This window comes from Hyalella azteca, unplaced genomic scaffold, assembly GCF_000764305.2.
Source record: "Hyalella azteca isolate HAZT.00-mixed unplaced genomic scaffold, Hazt_2.0.2 contig11583, whole genome shotgun sequence".
NCBI classification, from domain to species: domain Eukaryota; kingdom Metazoa; phylum Arthropoda; class Malacostraca; order Amphipoda; family Hyalellidae; genus Hyalella; species Hyalella azteca.
This window is the reverse complement of record NW_025941575.1, coordinates 9874-25248: the sequence shown is the minus strand read 5'-3', so window position 1 is coordinate 25248 and position 15375 is coordinate 9874. Positions and strand designations below refer to the sequence as shown.

The 15375-nt window shown below is 37.7% G+C and overlaps 1 protein-coding gene across 1 annotated transcript; it reads left to right on the top strand.

Annotated features, from left to right (window-relative positions):
- Positions 1-4905: 4905 nt before the first annotated feature.
- LOC108675083 (telomere zinc finger-associated protein-like) lies at positions 4906-10915 on the top strand. The gene is made up of 4 exons (XM_018163070.2): positions 4906-5140; positions 6608-6732; positions 7629-7739; positions 8170-10915. Exons 1-4 carry the CDS (start codon positions 4990-4992, stop codon positions 9424-9426), a joined length of 1644 nt encoding a protein of 547 aa, XP_018018559.1. The 5' UTR covers positions 4906-4989; the 3' UTR covers positions 9427-10915.
- The last annotated feature ends 4460 nt before the right edge of the window (positions 10916-15375 follow it).

Sequence of the window (15375 nt, the reverse complement as noted above, 5' to 3'; positions counted from 1 at the left end):
TAAGAACCTAAACAATGACAGTAGAGGATCATCCGCAGGCAGCAAAGTGCATTTTCCAAAATATAACCTAAGCCACCCTAGGGGAGAAACCCTTGTAACGAATTTATGGTACANTCAACCTATTACAATCAATTTCCAATCGACACTGGGGAGCTGACCGAGCACTGTTGTTGAAACTATACAGGGTTCTCATCCGGAGTCGGCTGGATTATGCTGCTGCATTCTATGCTTCTGCAGCCCCTTCTACTTTAGCCAAACTGAGCATCATACAAAATAACTGCCTCCGAATAGCCCTAGGCTGCAGAAAGACCACCCCAATATCATCCATGGAAATAGAAGCCAACATTCCTCCTCTGACCATCAACAGGCGTGAAGTGGCATGCAAGTACTATTACCGCATTATTCAGCTCCCCATGTGCCCCATTGTTGAGGTACTACTCCACAATAATCTCCCTACAGCGGCTAACCGCAGGACATCTCACTTGCTCTCATTTGTGTCCAACGCCAAGTCTATCTTTTCCTCCCTACAGATCAATGTTCCTCGTTTACTAACATCACCTCTGATTTCCCCAATACCACCATGGTTTAACATAAAGAGACACCTCTTAACTGACTTTTCTAATTCAACAGTATCCACCACCACCTCCCAGGCTGCTCAACAGATCTATGCAGACCTTGTACACTCAATATACCCAGGATACACTCACACTGCAGCATTTACAGATGGTTCCCATAACCCCCACCCAGCCCCTTCAACATAAGCAGCTCTGCACATCCCTTCAAGAGACATCTTACTGAGTTGGAAACTGCGGCCTGAGGTGGAGGTGTTGGAGTCTGAACTGTTTGCCATCCATGAGGCTCTCAACTGGTCTCTAACAAATCTACTACACACAGAAAAGCTAGTTATTTTCTCTGATTCCCAATCATCTATTCTGTTAATTGGAAACAGGAAGCCTGACAGCTACCTACATCTCATTTTTGAAATACAGAACAAACTAATGACTTTACTTTCTTCTCATGAGGTTTTCATACAGTTCATCCCAGGGCACAAAGGTATTAAAGGCAACGAGGCAGCTGATCGTGCAGCAGCAGAGGCTCATTCCTTGCTCTACCAAACCATAACCACCAACTCAAAGGAGGAACTGACAAGACAACTACATGTTAAGATGGAATTGGAATGGAAAAATTACTGGAGGAACAATACTGAAAACTCAGGGAAGGGCCTTTTCATAAGAGCAATTAAAGAAGATGTGGGTAGTTGGTCATGGGCTAACAACAAAAATCGTGCCATTGAGACTGCCTTGGCCAGACTTCCGTTTCCAATTAGTGGACAGCCCCTTGTGTCCTTGTGGGTTGCCTGAAACTATTCAGCACCTGCTGCTACATTGTCCAATGCATGGTCTGGCTCAAACTAATCTTACTAACTCACTAACCCAACTAAATGTCCCCTTTAATTTAAAGAACTTGCTTGGAGGAGGCCCTTATTCTAGTCCCATTCAAGAATCAATTGTGAGTGCCCTGGCCACCTTCTTAATTTCAATCAATATGCTCTATAAAATTTGATAGTCTATATAAATTCTAAAGGTAACTTTACTAACCATTAGTTGACTAAATACAAATACCACATGTGGGAATTAACAACTTAAATTTAAAATCTTTCCCCGACCAAATGGGTTGCTTGTAATAGAACGAGAAGCACTCCATGCGGTCTCAATAGGTTTAAGACAGTTTGATATTATTTAGGTAGTGACTGCCTCGTGTGAGGGGTGCTCCTCTTTCCTGCTTTCCAATTTATCCCTAGTCTCCTTCAGAGTCCTGCCCATAGGGGGTCATGTTTTTTTTCTCTCATGTTTGTGATCAAAGTAGAATTGTGCCTTAGCTATGAGTCCAAAGAAGCTCCAGGCTGTCCCCCCCCCCAGTCTGTACCTTCGATAACTTGTCAGTAACTTATACAACCCCATGTGAGGCGCTGAATAGGGCATGGTTATTGCTACTAACTGGGCTGGGAATTTTTATTTTATTCCATTTCTTTCTTTGTATTGATTCCTTTGAATTTTTGAAATTGTATTGATTCCTTTAAATTACTTTTAGCAATTTTATATGATTTTTATTTTTTATATTTTTGTTTTTTTATTATTTATTTTTTATTTATTTATTTTTTTCTTTTTTTTTCTTTTCTGTGCGTGTGTTCTCTCTTTGTTCCAAATTTTCACTTTCAGAGCTGTTAGACTGTTAGGTACCAATCGAACCCAGTTTAGGCAAGGGGCTTTATGGACTAGTTTCCAGTGCTCCTATAAGAATAAATAAGAAAGAAAGAAAAGAGGTCAGTATTCAGTCTAGTTCAGTAAGGTACTCAAGGCACAAAGGCAGTAACGTTCATCAAGGTTGTGATCAACAGATCAAGCGAATAAAGCCTAACGGCTCACGCTTACATGATTAAAACAGTTACGCACTCACGCTTGATTGTCTAATGTTAGTCACTAGCTTGCTAAAATGGTATTCCAATCACTAACCCAGTTCCAGTAGGCAGTAGCAGACTAGCAGTGTCCAGCAAGAGTGACTTGATCTTGAACGCCATCCTGAGTTTTTTCCGATTCACGCCAATGGATGGGGGTCCGGGGGAGTCCCTGGACGGCTGGACCCTGGGAGAGGGAGTGTACTCCTTAAATCTATCCGTTCTATAATATATTATATAATCTGTACCTAATACCGCAGCCTCACAGCCCACGGCCACAGGTGACAGGTACTTTAGCTGTTGAGCAAATGGTCTGTAGTGGCAGAGTGTAGTCTGACTAGCCTAGGCTCATACTCATTCAGATCAATCAGATGATTCAGCCACTGCCACTCCATCATCAAACAAACGGGGTAATAATGGACGGTTTTGAGCATTTATTATTAATAACTTCTTGCCATGAAACATTTCATAAACAAGTTTGGGCTCATTTTATGGCTCTGCAAGGGCTATTGAATGGCATTGTTAGGGGCACTCCTAACATTCGAGCTCTAAAGGTTACCAATCACTGCTCATTTGTGCACTGTTAGGCAACTGAGACCAACCAAACTGGTGATCTGTATAACATGCTGAAATCACATAACCATGCAACAATCTAGAAAACAATCTGTGCATAGGCTATTTATCATAATTGATGATCTGGAACGAGAAGACACAAGGGATTAGGGAGAAATGCATGAGAGAAGGAATGGCAACACAAAATACATGGAGCAAAAAGCCATTCCCTCACAGCGTCTTGAAAAAAATTCCATAGGGCACAGGGTAAACTGTAAAGTGGCGTAAACGCACCATATTCTGACATTGTGAATAATTTGGACACTTGACACTTCTCAATTTTTTCCTTAATATTATGCTTTGTCTTAGTTCCACGCAGCGTAGAATCCGTAGATGGTTGAAATAGTGATGTCATACTATTCACTATTGCCCGCAATATTTCCGCAATACACTAGGTCTGGCAAGAAAATATTAAGACCCGCAGGCGCAGAGCGAAAGTTCACGTTGCCCAGTGAGAACATTGAAAAACCAACCCTTGCTCTACCAAATAGTGATGAACTGTTTGTGTAGAAAGAATATTATGGTTTGAGACTTTTAAATAAGTCTGTGAATATATTAGGAATCTTTTAAGTATACTTGTATTTGCTGATTTCAAGTGGTAAATAAATTAATAGATGATTGATTCAAGAGATGGTTTAGACACATAAAAAATAATTCCGACACGGTGTCAGAATTACAACACACAGTTGTGACACAGGGTGTCATATTCCAACACAGCTCACACAGGGTGTTAGAATTCCAATTTCCAACACAGGGTGTCAGAATTACGATTTTGAAGTGCTGTTGGAATTAGTCTTCATTTATCAATATGCCGCATTTAGTCACACACGTTTCGGAATTCAGCGATTTTGTAGATTTGAATTCTAGAGGCTTTTAAATAAATATGGCAACAGTTTGTGACTTTTCATCATTGCTGGCGTATAGTGTGGTGTTTTGAGAGTGACGTAAACCAATCAGAACTCGAGTTGTGCATACGGTGATGGGTGATCTATTTATAGCCATTTATTTCTTGCTACGTCCTCAAGGTGTCAGAATATAGTGTGTTTACCCTTTGCTATTTGTAAGGTGCCAGATGGCAGATGCAAAATAAAACACCCAAAAACCCCAAATTAGTGAAATTACCCCTGGGGATGGGGTAATCTGGGACACTTGAAATAAAACTCAATTTTAAAATGTTTAAAGCATGCAGAGTGTAGTAGTGTACTCATCCATTACTAACAGTACTCTGAAGTCCTCCTCTTTCATTATAGATGATGTAGATGTAGAATAAATGACATCTTCTGTGTTTTTTACTTGTTTATTCTTTATTGATTTGAAATCACCATATTCATTCACTACCATATTATTGATGTGATATTACCATATCTGTATCCATAAAAATGCCATTGAGCATTTACAACAACCTTGTCCACTGCAAGCTTCATATCAGCAGCTGTATAACATTTCTCCTGCATCTGTAAGCTTACAGCACGGCTTGTAATTTCACACCATTCTAATTGAATTCACTAAAAAAAAAAATATTGTAAAAACATACCTGAAACAGAAAAGAATATTTTAGAAACAACTATCATATGTTTTGGAGAAATAAATCATAGTTTAGGTTTATTACTTTTCATTCCATGATGCCCAGTGCACAATTCATGATGCCCGTCCCTTATTACTCCGTTTGATGTTAGCTGCAGAGCTGCACTGCCCAGCATCAAGAGTTGAAGAGCCCAGCCATTTTTACTGATTTATTTTTCTTGCAAAGTGTGAATGTTCAGGCTGTTGCTGGAAGAGTTGAGCACTTGAGCTCAACTTACTGCTAATTTTTTCCTTAATAGCAATTATATCTGATTTTGTAATCTTTCAGAGCATTCTAAAGAAGAAGCAAGCTTTCAAGCAAACTGGACTCCAAGAGTCAGCTTAGCCTCATTGCCCTCATGGCTTATAATATTAGGGAGTGCAGTGTTGTGCTGCACCAGCTCCCTGATGCTGCAGACCAGAGAGGTTGGTATGCTGAGCGTGAGCAGAGCGGCCAGAGCCTTCCTCCAGCCCTTGCTGCTGCTGGTGTTTGTAAACTTGAGCCTGGAGGTAAGCTGCAAGGCATATATATAGTGACAAACCACAGAGTTTTTAGACTCAGTTTATTTTTAATTTCCATATCCACTTAAAGACTTGAACCAATTTCTTGTGTATGATAATACTGATATGATGGGATCCATGATTCATTACTGGTCTACTTAAAGGGTTCATAAATTAATTAAAGGAAGAATCTAAAACAGTCTCTGCTTTGACACCATGCAGCAAGGTTGATGTATCCAATTAATTGTTAACTTCTTTAAAACTATCCCTATTTTGAAAATCAGGCTGAGGTTTCTTAGAAGCACAGGTAAAAACAAGAGCTTTTCTGGGTGATTTACAAAAATTGCAAGTGCAAATAGGCTGTTTTTCTTATGTTAAACAGGATAAATTAGAAAATTGCCATAGGACTGAGTGAAATTAGCCAGATTCACAGAGGTTTTCCTGATTCACGTGTGGCAGCTGCCGAATTTTTCCACTTAGGAGATCATCTGAAAAATCAGGCAGAAGCCACCAGTAAATGAGATAAAAATGAGAGTGCATTGAGTCAAATTTACCCACTGTTAAGGCCTTTGACAAATTTCTTTCATAAAAAATAAGATAATTCATACATTTTTGACTGCAATTTTTAAAAAATATCCATAAATCAATTTATGTGCAATTTTTTAAAAATTCTGACCAATATTCCAGACTTGTTTGGAAGGTGCAATGAAGTAAGATATGGTAAACATTGTAGTTCTATTATTGTGATATTACAATCCCAAGGCCAAGATTCCCACAGACAAAATAATCAAACTATTTAACTATTAGGTTTTTGGTTATATATAAAATTTAAATTTGACAAAGAATCTAAAGGGCCTAAATTTTTTATACGTATTTAGAGTTAGTTGTTTGTCAATTACTGCTATGCTTTCCATGTGTAATTTCTCATCTTTTTATTGCTTACATCTTGAGAGTTGACTCATAAAAATGTTGAATTCAGCCTGTACAGTTTGCTTTGTCATTTTTATTGACAAGGACAATCATGTAGCATATCTTGCCTGCACTACATGAGAAGCACTTAAGAATGAAATGAGATGTATTTTATGCTAAGAGGAAAGCAAATTAATGTGCTTCTCCAATTACTTTTGATGCAAAATTCTTGTAAAAAATAGTTGTTTTAATCAGTAGAATTTTTATCGTGGTACCAGAAATTTATACATAGGTATGGTACGTGAATTATATACTATTATTATTACTATTAGTTGGCTAAGAATAAACAGTTGCTACCTATTTTATTCTCAACATAAACTTTATATGAATGCCAATACTTCAAAATGCCAATCAAGCAATGTTTTCCATTCATGGCTGTGAATGGTTGTGTCAAATATGCAAAATAAAATAATAATATACTATATCAATAGAATTCCAGCCTGTATTTGATTATTTGATTATGATTGAAATTCTGCAATAAGAATAATTGCTATAAATTATTTCCAGTTCCTGAGGCCACAGACTCATCTGCAGTTCCCAAAACATTGACCATTTACATCAAAGAGGAGCCTAATGAGGACCACGTGGAGGAGTTGGTCAAGGAAGAAGCACCCGACACTCTAGAAAATGAGGTGAAAAATCCAATCTTTTCATTCCACATGAGGACATTAAATTTATTCTGTTGATGAGAAAATTTCTGCTTGGTTAATTTACTCCAACTGAATTCTATAGTGATTCTAGTTTACATATTACACCTGAAATGTGTTATTTGAAAACAATTTAAAGATACTGGATGCCATGAATCTGAGCATGAAATCATTCAATACAAAGGGATAACATTTATTAGTCCAATTAATCTCAACAACTACTAAAACTAAGGTTCTGTTGGACTCCTTATGGAAATAATATGATTAGCAAAATTTAAAACATGCTAAGTATACTTGATAGTTAAAAATATTTGTATTATATGTATGTATTTGCTAACCATGTGATTTTCAAATGTATTTTCTGAACAAGTGAATTTCAAATTTATTTTGATTATTCTGATTTATTTGTGCCTGTCAGGTGGCACCATTATGTGCCAACTAATAATATTCATTCAACTCAAGGACTTGTGTAAATACATGAGGGATGAGTAAGACGCTTCCTTTCTATAGAAGTTATCTTCATGCTGGGTGGTTATACATGAGAGTTACTATTATAGATACAGAAAAAGGTAGACTGCTGCGACCATCAGGTCAGAGTAGCTCTAACGAGTGTTATATCGCAGTGTACTTGTTAGTTACTGGGAAGCTTTGCTAAGGTTCCCGGCCATTATATAAACTTCTACTTCCGGCCATATGCTGTAAAAACTGTTGACTCAGCGCCTAAGGCAAGCTCTCAGTGACACAGTGTGATATTGAACTCATAGCTAACTAGGTCTGCTGATGAACACGTTAGAATTTGTATCCACAAACTACTTCTTGAAATGTCTAAATCAACTTCATGCCAACTGATGTCCCTGTTCATGCCTGATCCTATTCACCAGCCAACTCCCCCTTCTTCGCCTTGTGTGCCGTGCAAGAAGGAGGCTCGGGCTGAGATTCAGGAAACTCAGCCTGGTGGCTCGAGGGACTGTGACACTGAGACTAGGACACAGGTTTGTATAAATGAGCAGTGTGCTCATTTTTGGTTGTAATTGCGATTATGTCAAAAACTTCAATGTAATATGGTTGATTGGTTGCCTAGTACTTAACAATGTGTTGTGGAAGTGTGGTTCTATCAGAATTAATTAATGAATAAAAATTTCAGTAAAATTAATTGATGCTGACAAAACTCATTTGTTAGAATTAGAGCGTACCTACCTACAATTTAAATGATAACACATCAGCTCAGCTTTTGATCTTGGCATTTAATAATTTAATGTTGAGGTTGAGATATCACCGGAGGTTGCATGCTCTCATGTTATGTTTATTCATTGCTTGAAAGTTTTTCTATTCATACACAATTTTAAGCATCACATTTACTGTTGCTTATTACCTGAATTAAAACTAACTTCACATTCAAGTGCAACTACTTTCTTTTCTCAGGATGACTTGTTTTGCAAAGTCCAGCTAACTGCTGGTGAAGAAGAGCCCACAGCTCTGTCTTGTGGCAGCTTGAATCAGAAAATTCATACCATTGAAGGGAATATTTCTCAGGTGTCCAACAAAAGAGGCTTAGTTCAAGTGAAACCTCTTGATGCGCATGGACCTCGGAACAATTTCCTCAAGATAAAACGTAAAATTTCTAAACATAAATTGAAATATTGTTGCAAATTGTGCAGTTATTCCACAGATTCCAATAAAGATTTCAAACTGCATTTGTTCTCTGATCATGCTACTGGAAAAGTGTTCAAATGCAATTTGTGTGCTCATATTACTACTGTGGAGAGTCATTTAAAATTACACCAGTTTTCTAAACATGGCTTGGGAAGAGGATTGCAGTGCAAGTCCTGTGACTATGTGGCTGCTTGTAAGCAGGTTCTTGAAAAACATATTTTTTCAAAGCATGGTTTAGGTCAAGGATTCCAATGCAAGCTCTGTGATCACGTTGCTGCTTGCTATCAGAACCTCAAATCTCATGAGTTATCTAAGCATGGCAGTGGAAATGCATTCCAATGTAAATTGTGTGAACATGTTACTGTTACTAAAAGGTATCTCAAAGCCCATTTGTTTTCTAAACATGGTTTGGGAGAAGGATTCAAATGCAAATTTTGTGAGCATGTATTTGCTGACCAAGTGAATTTCAAAAGGCACTTATTTACCAAACATGGTCAAGGCAAAGGATTTCCATGCACATTTTGTGATCATATCTCGGCTGACCAAGCAAGTCTCAAAAAGCACATGTTTTCTAAACATGGGCAGGGTAAAGGATTTCAATGCTCAGTTTGTGATCATGTCACTGCAAGCCAAGCGAGTCTCAACAAGCACATGTTTACTAAGCATGCTACAGGAAATGGATTCAAATGTAATTTGTGTGAACATGTTTCTGCTACTAAACGGTACCTTGAAGATCATCTATTTTCTAAACATGGTTTAGGACAAGGGTTTCAATGTACTTTATGTGATCATGTTGCTAAAAATAAAATTAGCCTCAATGCCCATTTGTTTTCCAAACATGGTTTGGGGAAAGGATTCAAATGTAACTTGTGTGATTATGCCTCTGTAAGAGACAAGCATTTCGAGATGCACATGTTTTCTAAGCATGGCGTGGGGAATGGATTCCCATGCCAGCTGTGTGATCATATTGCATCTAGCATGCAGTGTCTCAAAAGGCACCAGACTTCAGTTCACAATTTTGGTTAGCAGTTTCAATGCAGTTTGTAAAACCATTATACAGCATATGAACACAGTTTTTAAATCCTCCTGTTTTTGATACATACTTTTAGTGGCCAATGTTGGCTGTGCAATCCTGTTGCAGCCAGCAAGCACCGAATCAAAATGCAGCAGATTGCAAAGCATGAGTTCTGTGAACATTTGTAATGCAAGTTGTTTATTCCACTGATGATAAATCTTCTCTTGGAACTGCATATCTTTTCTAAATATGGTATGGGGAGAGGATTTCAATGCCATTTGTGTGACTATAATCCTGCAAGTAAGCCAGATCTCAGAAAGAATTTGTTTTCCCAACTTGGTGTAAGGAAATAATGTAAGATATGTTACTATGTAACTCACAGAAGATCTCCACTTGAAGTGCATGTGATTTCAAAGCATCGTTTAGGAACCATGTTTCAATGTGCAAAGCCTTGTCATATTATTTCTACATATTTTCTCAAACTACGTTTATTCAATGAACCTGGTTTTGGAGAAATATTCAAATGTAGTCATTTATGTGACTGTGTCACAGCTTGCAAACCTCAACTTTAGATGCACCAGATTTCTTAACATTGTGTTTGCAGAGTTTGGAAACTAGTAATGAGTTAGTCATGTTGTTTCCCCAAAGTTTGCCAGTCTGACCTTACATTCAAGCACATATTGCATATCTGGGAGACAGAAAGCTGCTGAGTCACTTAAATCAACACTAAGTGTAGCTCACACCTGTGCTGAGCATGTAAATGTAGATCAGCAATTTGTAATTCATTTGAAGATTGCGTTTAATGTCTCTAGTTCATTTGTGTTGCATTGGCTTAATAGCCTACGTTGCATTCTGCTTCAGTAAGTGTATCATGTGAATGTGACTAAGGCTCCACTCGTATCATTTGGTTTTGTATGCCTTTATTTTTCTCAATGGAGTTGTAATTCTCTATTTGTTTCGCTTCAGTCTACTTCAAACTGTGTTAACCAGCTCAATGTACTTGCTTCAACAGTTAATTTGGTGGAACCATTGAATATGAACAATTTGTGAGTTATTATGCTTGTCATGGGCTGCAAATGTTTTTCTTCATTGAACTGAAATTTATGTAATGCTGAAAGAATATAGTTGTTTCAGTGTTAGTAACAAGTCTGTAAGGATTTAGCTTAGATTATTTTGAAGCCGATGTTTCGGCAATGTCGCCTGAACTATAGAAAGGGCTTGGTTTTCAAGTTTTCTTTATTCGTCATAACTTGGGCAGTCGGCCGCCTGTATCTAGGGTAAGCGCTAAGCTTTTCTATTGAATAATAGAATAAGAATAATTGTGTACTTTAAGTTAATAATTGTAATAGTTGCGTTATAATTGTCTATTGATTGTTATCTTGTTTCTAGTAAAGTGTATTTAAGCATTTGATTATTTGTTGGTATGAGAAGTCTGAAGTACTTCCTCATCTGTCGCGCTGTTCTTGCTTCTGGACTCCTTCAATAAAGCTACGTCTAACACGGATTCTGTTAACCTACAAGCAGAAGAAATGTTGACTGGCACTTAGTTAATTCTGGAACCTATAATGAAAGGAACCCCTGGACGTCATTACAAAGTCTATGTTTGTCATGTTGCTGTAAATATACATTGCAGATGTTTCACGGGTCTTAGATCTTGAACACGCATTTCACCTTTCAATCTTGCAATTTCTAATGACTTCGAGACTGCCTTGCCAATCTCGGCCTGATCTCTGCTGCTAGGTACCTGCAAGTTTCAGACCCACAGCTCGCTGTCCCAATCTTGGTGATCTGAACTGCTATACTTATTTAGCAACGTTCGCTTAGCTCATTTGGCTCCTACTGAAACTACGTATGCGTTGCAGAGCGCCAAAACAAGCTGTGGTGACTTTGGCAATGGGATTGTTTATAGAAAGTATTGATTCCAGCAGAATGTCGAGGTTGCAAACCGAAGACGCAGGCATGTCAAACTCGTTGTCCACGCGAACACGGTTGGCCGAATGCTGATGCTGGCAACAAGCAGTTTCAAACCAAATAAAGTCGGTTTTTAGAGCATTTTCTCATTTATGGAAAAAGGCGCTATTGTGCTCGTCATGTCCGTCCGTGACGTGAAGTCACGAGATTGATACTTGTGTATATTTTGATTTAACTCGGTTGTAATGTAGAAAAATCATTAAATAAAGTTAGTAAGTGAACAGATATTGAGTCGTTTCCCTTCATCACTGAGAAAGAACTCAGGTTTTGTATCTAGAATCAGGATTTTAATTTGAATGTAAACTAGTGATTTTTGTGGCACTCGTTTCGTCGTTCTTTCCTAATTTCGAGTGCCTACTCCAAAAAATAGAATCCTCATTCTTAATAATAATAATAATTATAGCGGTTTCAGCGTTTAGTAGGCCGTAGGCCTGTCGCCAATTCTTAACATCGCAGAACATTCACAGCTTGTTGCGGTCTCGAACTCGCAACTCGCTGCTACAATTCTGCTGTGCTTAACCGCCCGGCCTCCTCGCCGATTCTGACCAGAAACTGGCGCACAGAGCTGGGATCGAACCCGCAACTCTCTGCTCCACTCCTGGTACTCTGAACTTTAACCACTGGGCCTTAAATCCTCATTCTTAAGGAGGGTTACGTGGTGGCTTATCGGTAAAAGGAAGATAATCAAGAGTTTGCATTTGGCCACAACGATTTTCATGTGTTTGAGACTTTGAGTTGCCATGCAATCATTAAAGCATTTTTTTTTCTCTCGCAATATGTAAGTTTTACCTTAAAAACGAAAGTGTCTCACTGGACACTGGGCAGTGGTCAGGTTTCTCTCGCCAGTCATTACAGTGTTAAAGTATTCTTGAAGTATATTTAACAAAGGCAAATTTAATTAAAAATATCTCTTGCATTGTTAAAATATCACTGGGTCTCGCAGAATTCTTCGAAAAAAATATACTAGTCACTCTTCTTTGCAACTATTTTCTATAAGATCGTTCTGTTCTATGGTAGAAAATATTCGTAAGGCCAACTCGCTTAGTTAGATATCAACAAACTCTATCATGGTCTAAAACTCTAAATGCAGTGTAAATTATGACTACTCCTAGTCACACGGTGGACTGTCACATCACTGTTGCCTTCCCTACAACCCTGTCTTCATCACACCAAACTCCCTAAGTTTGCTGCATTTATATGGTCATGGAGCATTTGCAGGCCCCTAACATTTGCCGCATGCATATACTTCCGCACACCAATAAAACTGCTCGTTAACACTTAACAGCTATTACGAAGTATTATTTGCATTTTACTTTACTCAACGTGTTAATAAAGTGTTTTCTATTCAATGTGGAGCTTTTCCTCGAGCCATCGGAGTAAACACTCTCCTTCAATAAATAAATAGTCATTGCTTAAGGAAGTGTACTGTTTTAATATCACGGTGAGCTGGTGGAACCATGGGTGGAACTACGTGGATGGCGTTTTGGCAACGATTGCATAATCACTGCAACATTCCCTTGTGTTGGACAGGAAATGTTTTTTTTTTTTTTTTTAAAGGCCTCCCACATTCAGCTAAACCTTTACTAGCTATGAACTAAAAGTTAAATTTAATTTGTAATAGGATTCAATAATGTTCATTATTTATGGTATTTTGCATTTAAACTTATCCATGGCGTACTTATGCTCCTACTTTAACTTCCCGCACTTGTATCAATCGTTTTCGGGAACCTGCATTAGACAATCGAAAGCTGTGTGTTGTTTTAACTGAACTTTTATTCAGGGCTAAATTCATGTTTTGATGACCACGAAGCTTCCTAATCCATGTCATCCCATGCAAATGATATAAAATAAAATCTATGAGGATTGCATGATGAGCGTCAAAGCAGTTAAGGAAACTGAAGGTTTTACTATATATTGCAAGTAGCCAGACGATCACATCGTGCGAACACTTAAGTTAGAACTTCACGGTGATCGCTGCTCGTCAAGATACGTTGATCAAAATACTTTAAAAACTCATGCGGAGTATTTTGCATTTAAACAATCAATATTTATTACGCAAGCAGTGATTAAGAGTTTGATTGCGTTACCTCAATTGAATTGATTAAGTTACCGTCAAAAATTGGTCGACGTCTACAAAGCTTTACATGACATGTTATGCAATTATCTCAATTTTTTCTACTATAAAATGAACGTTCATAAAGAATAATCATGCAAAAATCCTTTCATACCTGCTATTTATTCTTATTTATGAGTAACATGTTATTTTTTTCTAATCTACACATTTGTTAGTGACATATTAGGACCGAAACACTGGTTTTTACCCTGCTAGTATCCCAAATTTACACAGATGTACAATCATGTATTGCTACAAATTTTTACGCCCTTGAGGCAACAGGAGAGAGAGTTCCGCGTCAGCGTGACGTCAAATAAAACTGATCTAACAGTAATCGTTTAAGGCATGCACGAATATATGCATGTGTGGGTCAAGTTAGGCGTGTTATCACTGACAGTATCAACGGAATAGGATGTGTGGTAAAACATTTTACACCGCAGCAGTCAACCGGCACAAAATTGGGCTCCCAGTCCCGAGCTGTTAAAGTCGATGCCGAACTAATTAATCGACTTGGTCGAATTGAACAAATTTAATCTATTTGAATGTCACATCTTATTAAATTTAGTAAATATCCCCTGAGATATCACAACTTGACGTAGACTCGCTCAAAAGAAAAAATATTAAAACAATTTAATACGTCAGAGATGCGAAAGTTGAAACAATAGATTTCCAAAATATAATTAAATTGCAGTTGTTCAAATCTATTATGTTAACTATTCTTTTCAATAACAAAGAAGATGTACTTCTTTACATTCTTCATAATGATATTTTTAATGTTTAATTTCTGATAAATCATAGCCCAGCCCCGGGACATTGAGGTGCTGGCGCTGTGGGTCCCCCGCTGTTATGAGGCGCTGTTGGCAGCCTCGTTTCTTGCAGCTCCAACGCCCGAAAAAAAGTCCGCCGCTATACTAGAAGAAGTAATTGCATAAAATAATTTCGGCATAAATAATTTAGTTAATTTGTTGAAGAGAAAGTGTGCTACTATGTTCTGCAAGAATAATAAATTTATTTCATTGCAGGGAAAAATATGGTTGAATTTATAATCTACTTGGGTGAATATTGTACTAAAAACAGAATTTCAAAATGGAAATTCGCGGGCATAGTTTCCATTCCTGGGCCAACGTCGTTGTATCGCGGGCCGCGAGAACGCTTCTCAGAGAATTGGATCTGCACCAACGCCATGGAAAGACGTATCAAATCAATGTGTCTACAATTGTTTTTTATTGTTTAGTATTAACTGAATGTATATTGAAACAATTGATATTTTATTTGACCATTATTCCACGCACCAATCTTAGCCATCTCAAGCCAACTATGCACCACCAATTATACGATTTATTTGTGCATTGAAGTTCAGAAGATTTTCTAATTAATTAAAGTTGATTATTATTACTATAAAATGAAATTAACATTACTTTTTAAAGCATAAAACCGAGATTGCAAAGTTTTCCGTGGATATAAAGTGGAAGGTCGTGTCGTGCAAGCGCTCTAATCAATATTATTGATGGCTGTTGTCCGCACACTTGTGTTCACAAATACGCTTCAGTTTCACATTTAGGTAAAGTATTCAGCATGTATAAAGATTCAGCTGAGTAATGAGTAGATTTCACATCACAGTGATCAATCGTTTCCCCAGTAGTGTACAAGTGTAGAAGTATGAATGGTTGCATAACTCTTTTTTCAGTGAATCGCTGCTGATCGCGTGTTGCAGTGGGAATGTTAGTATACTTTTTTTCTAATTGCACTTCTTGTCGTTCATAATACCTCTAACTGGATACAAATATTTTAACTATTGCTAGTCTATGGCAATGTTACTTTTTGACTTGAAAACGGTGTGTTACAGTTTAAACTATAAAATAAGTCGTTCTGCACG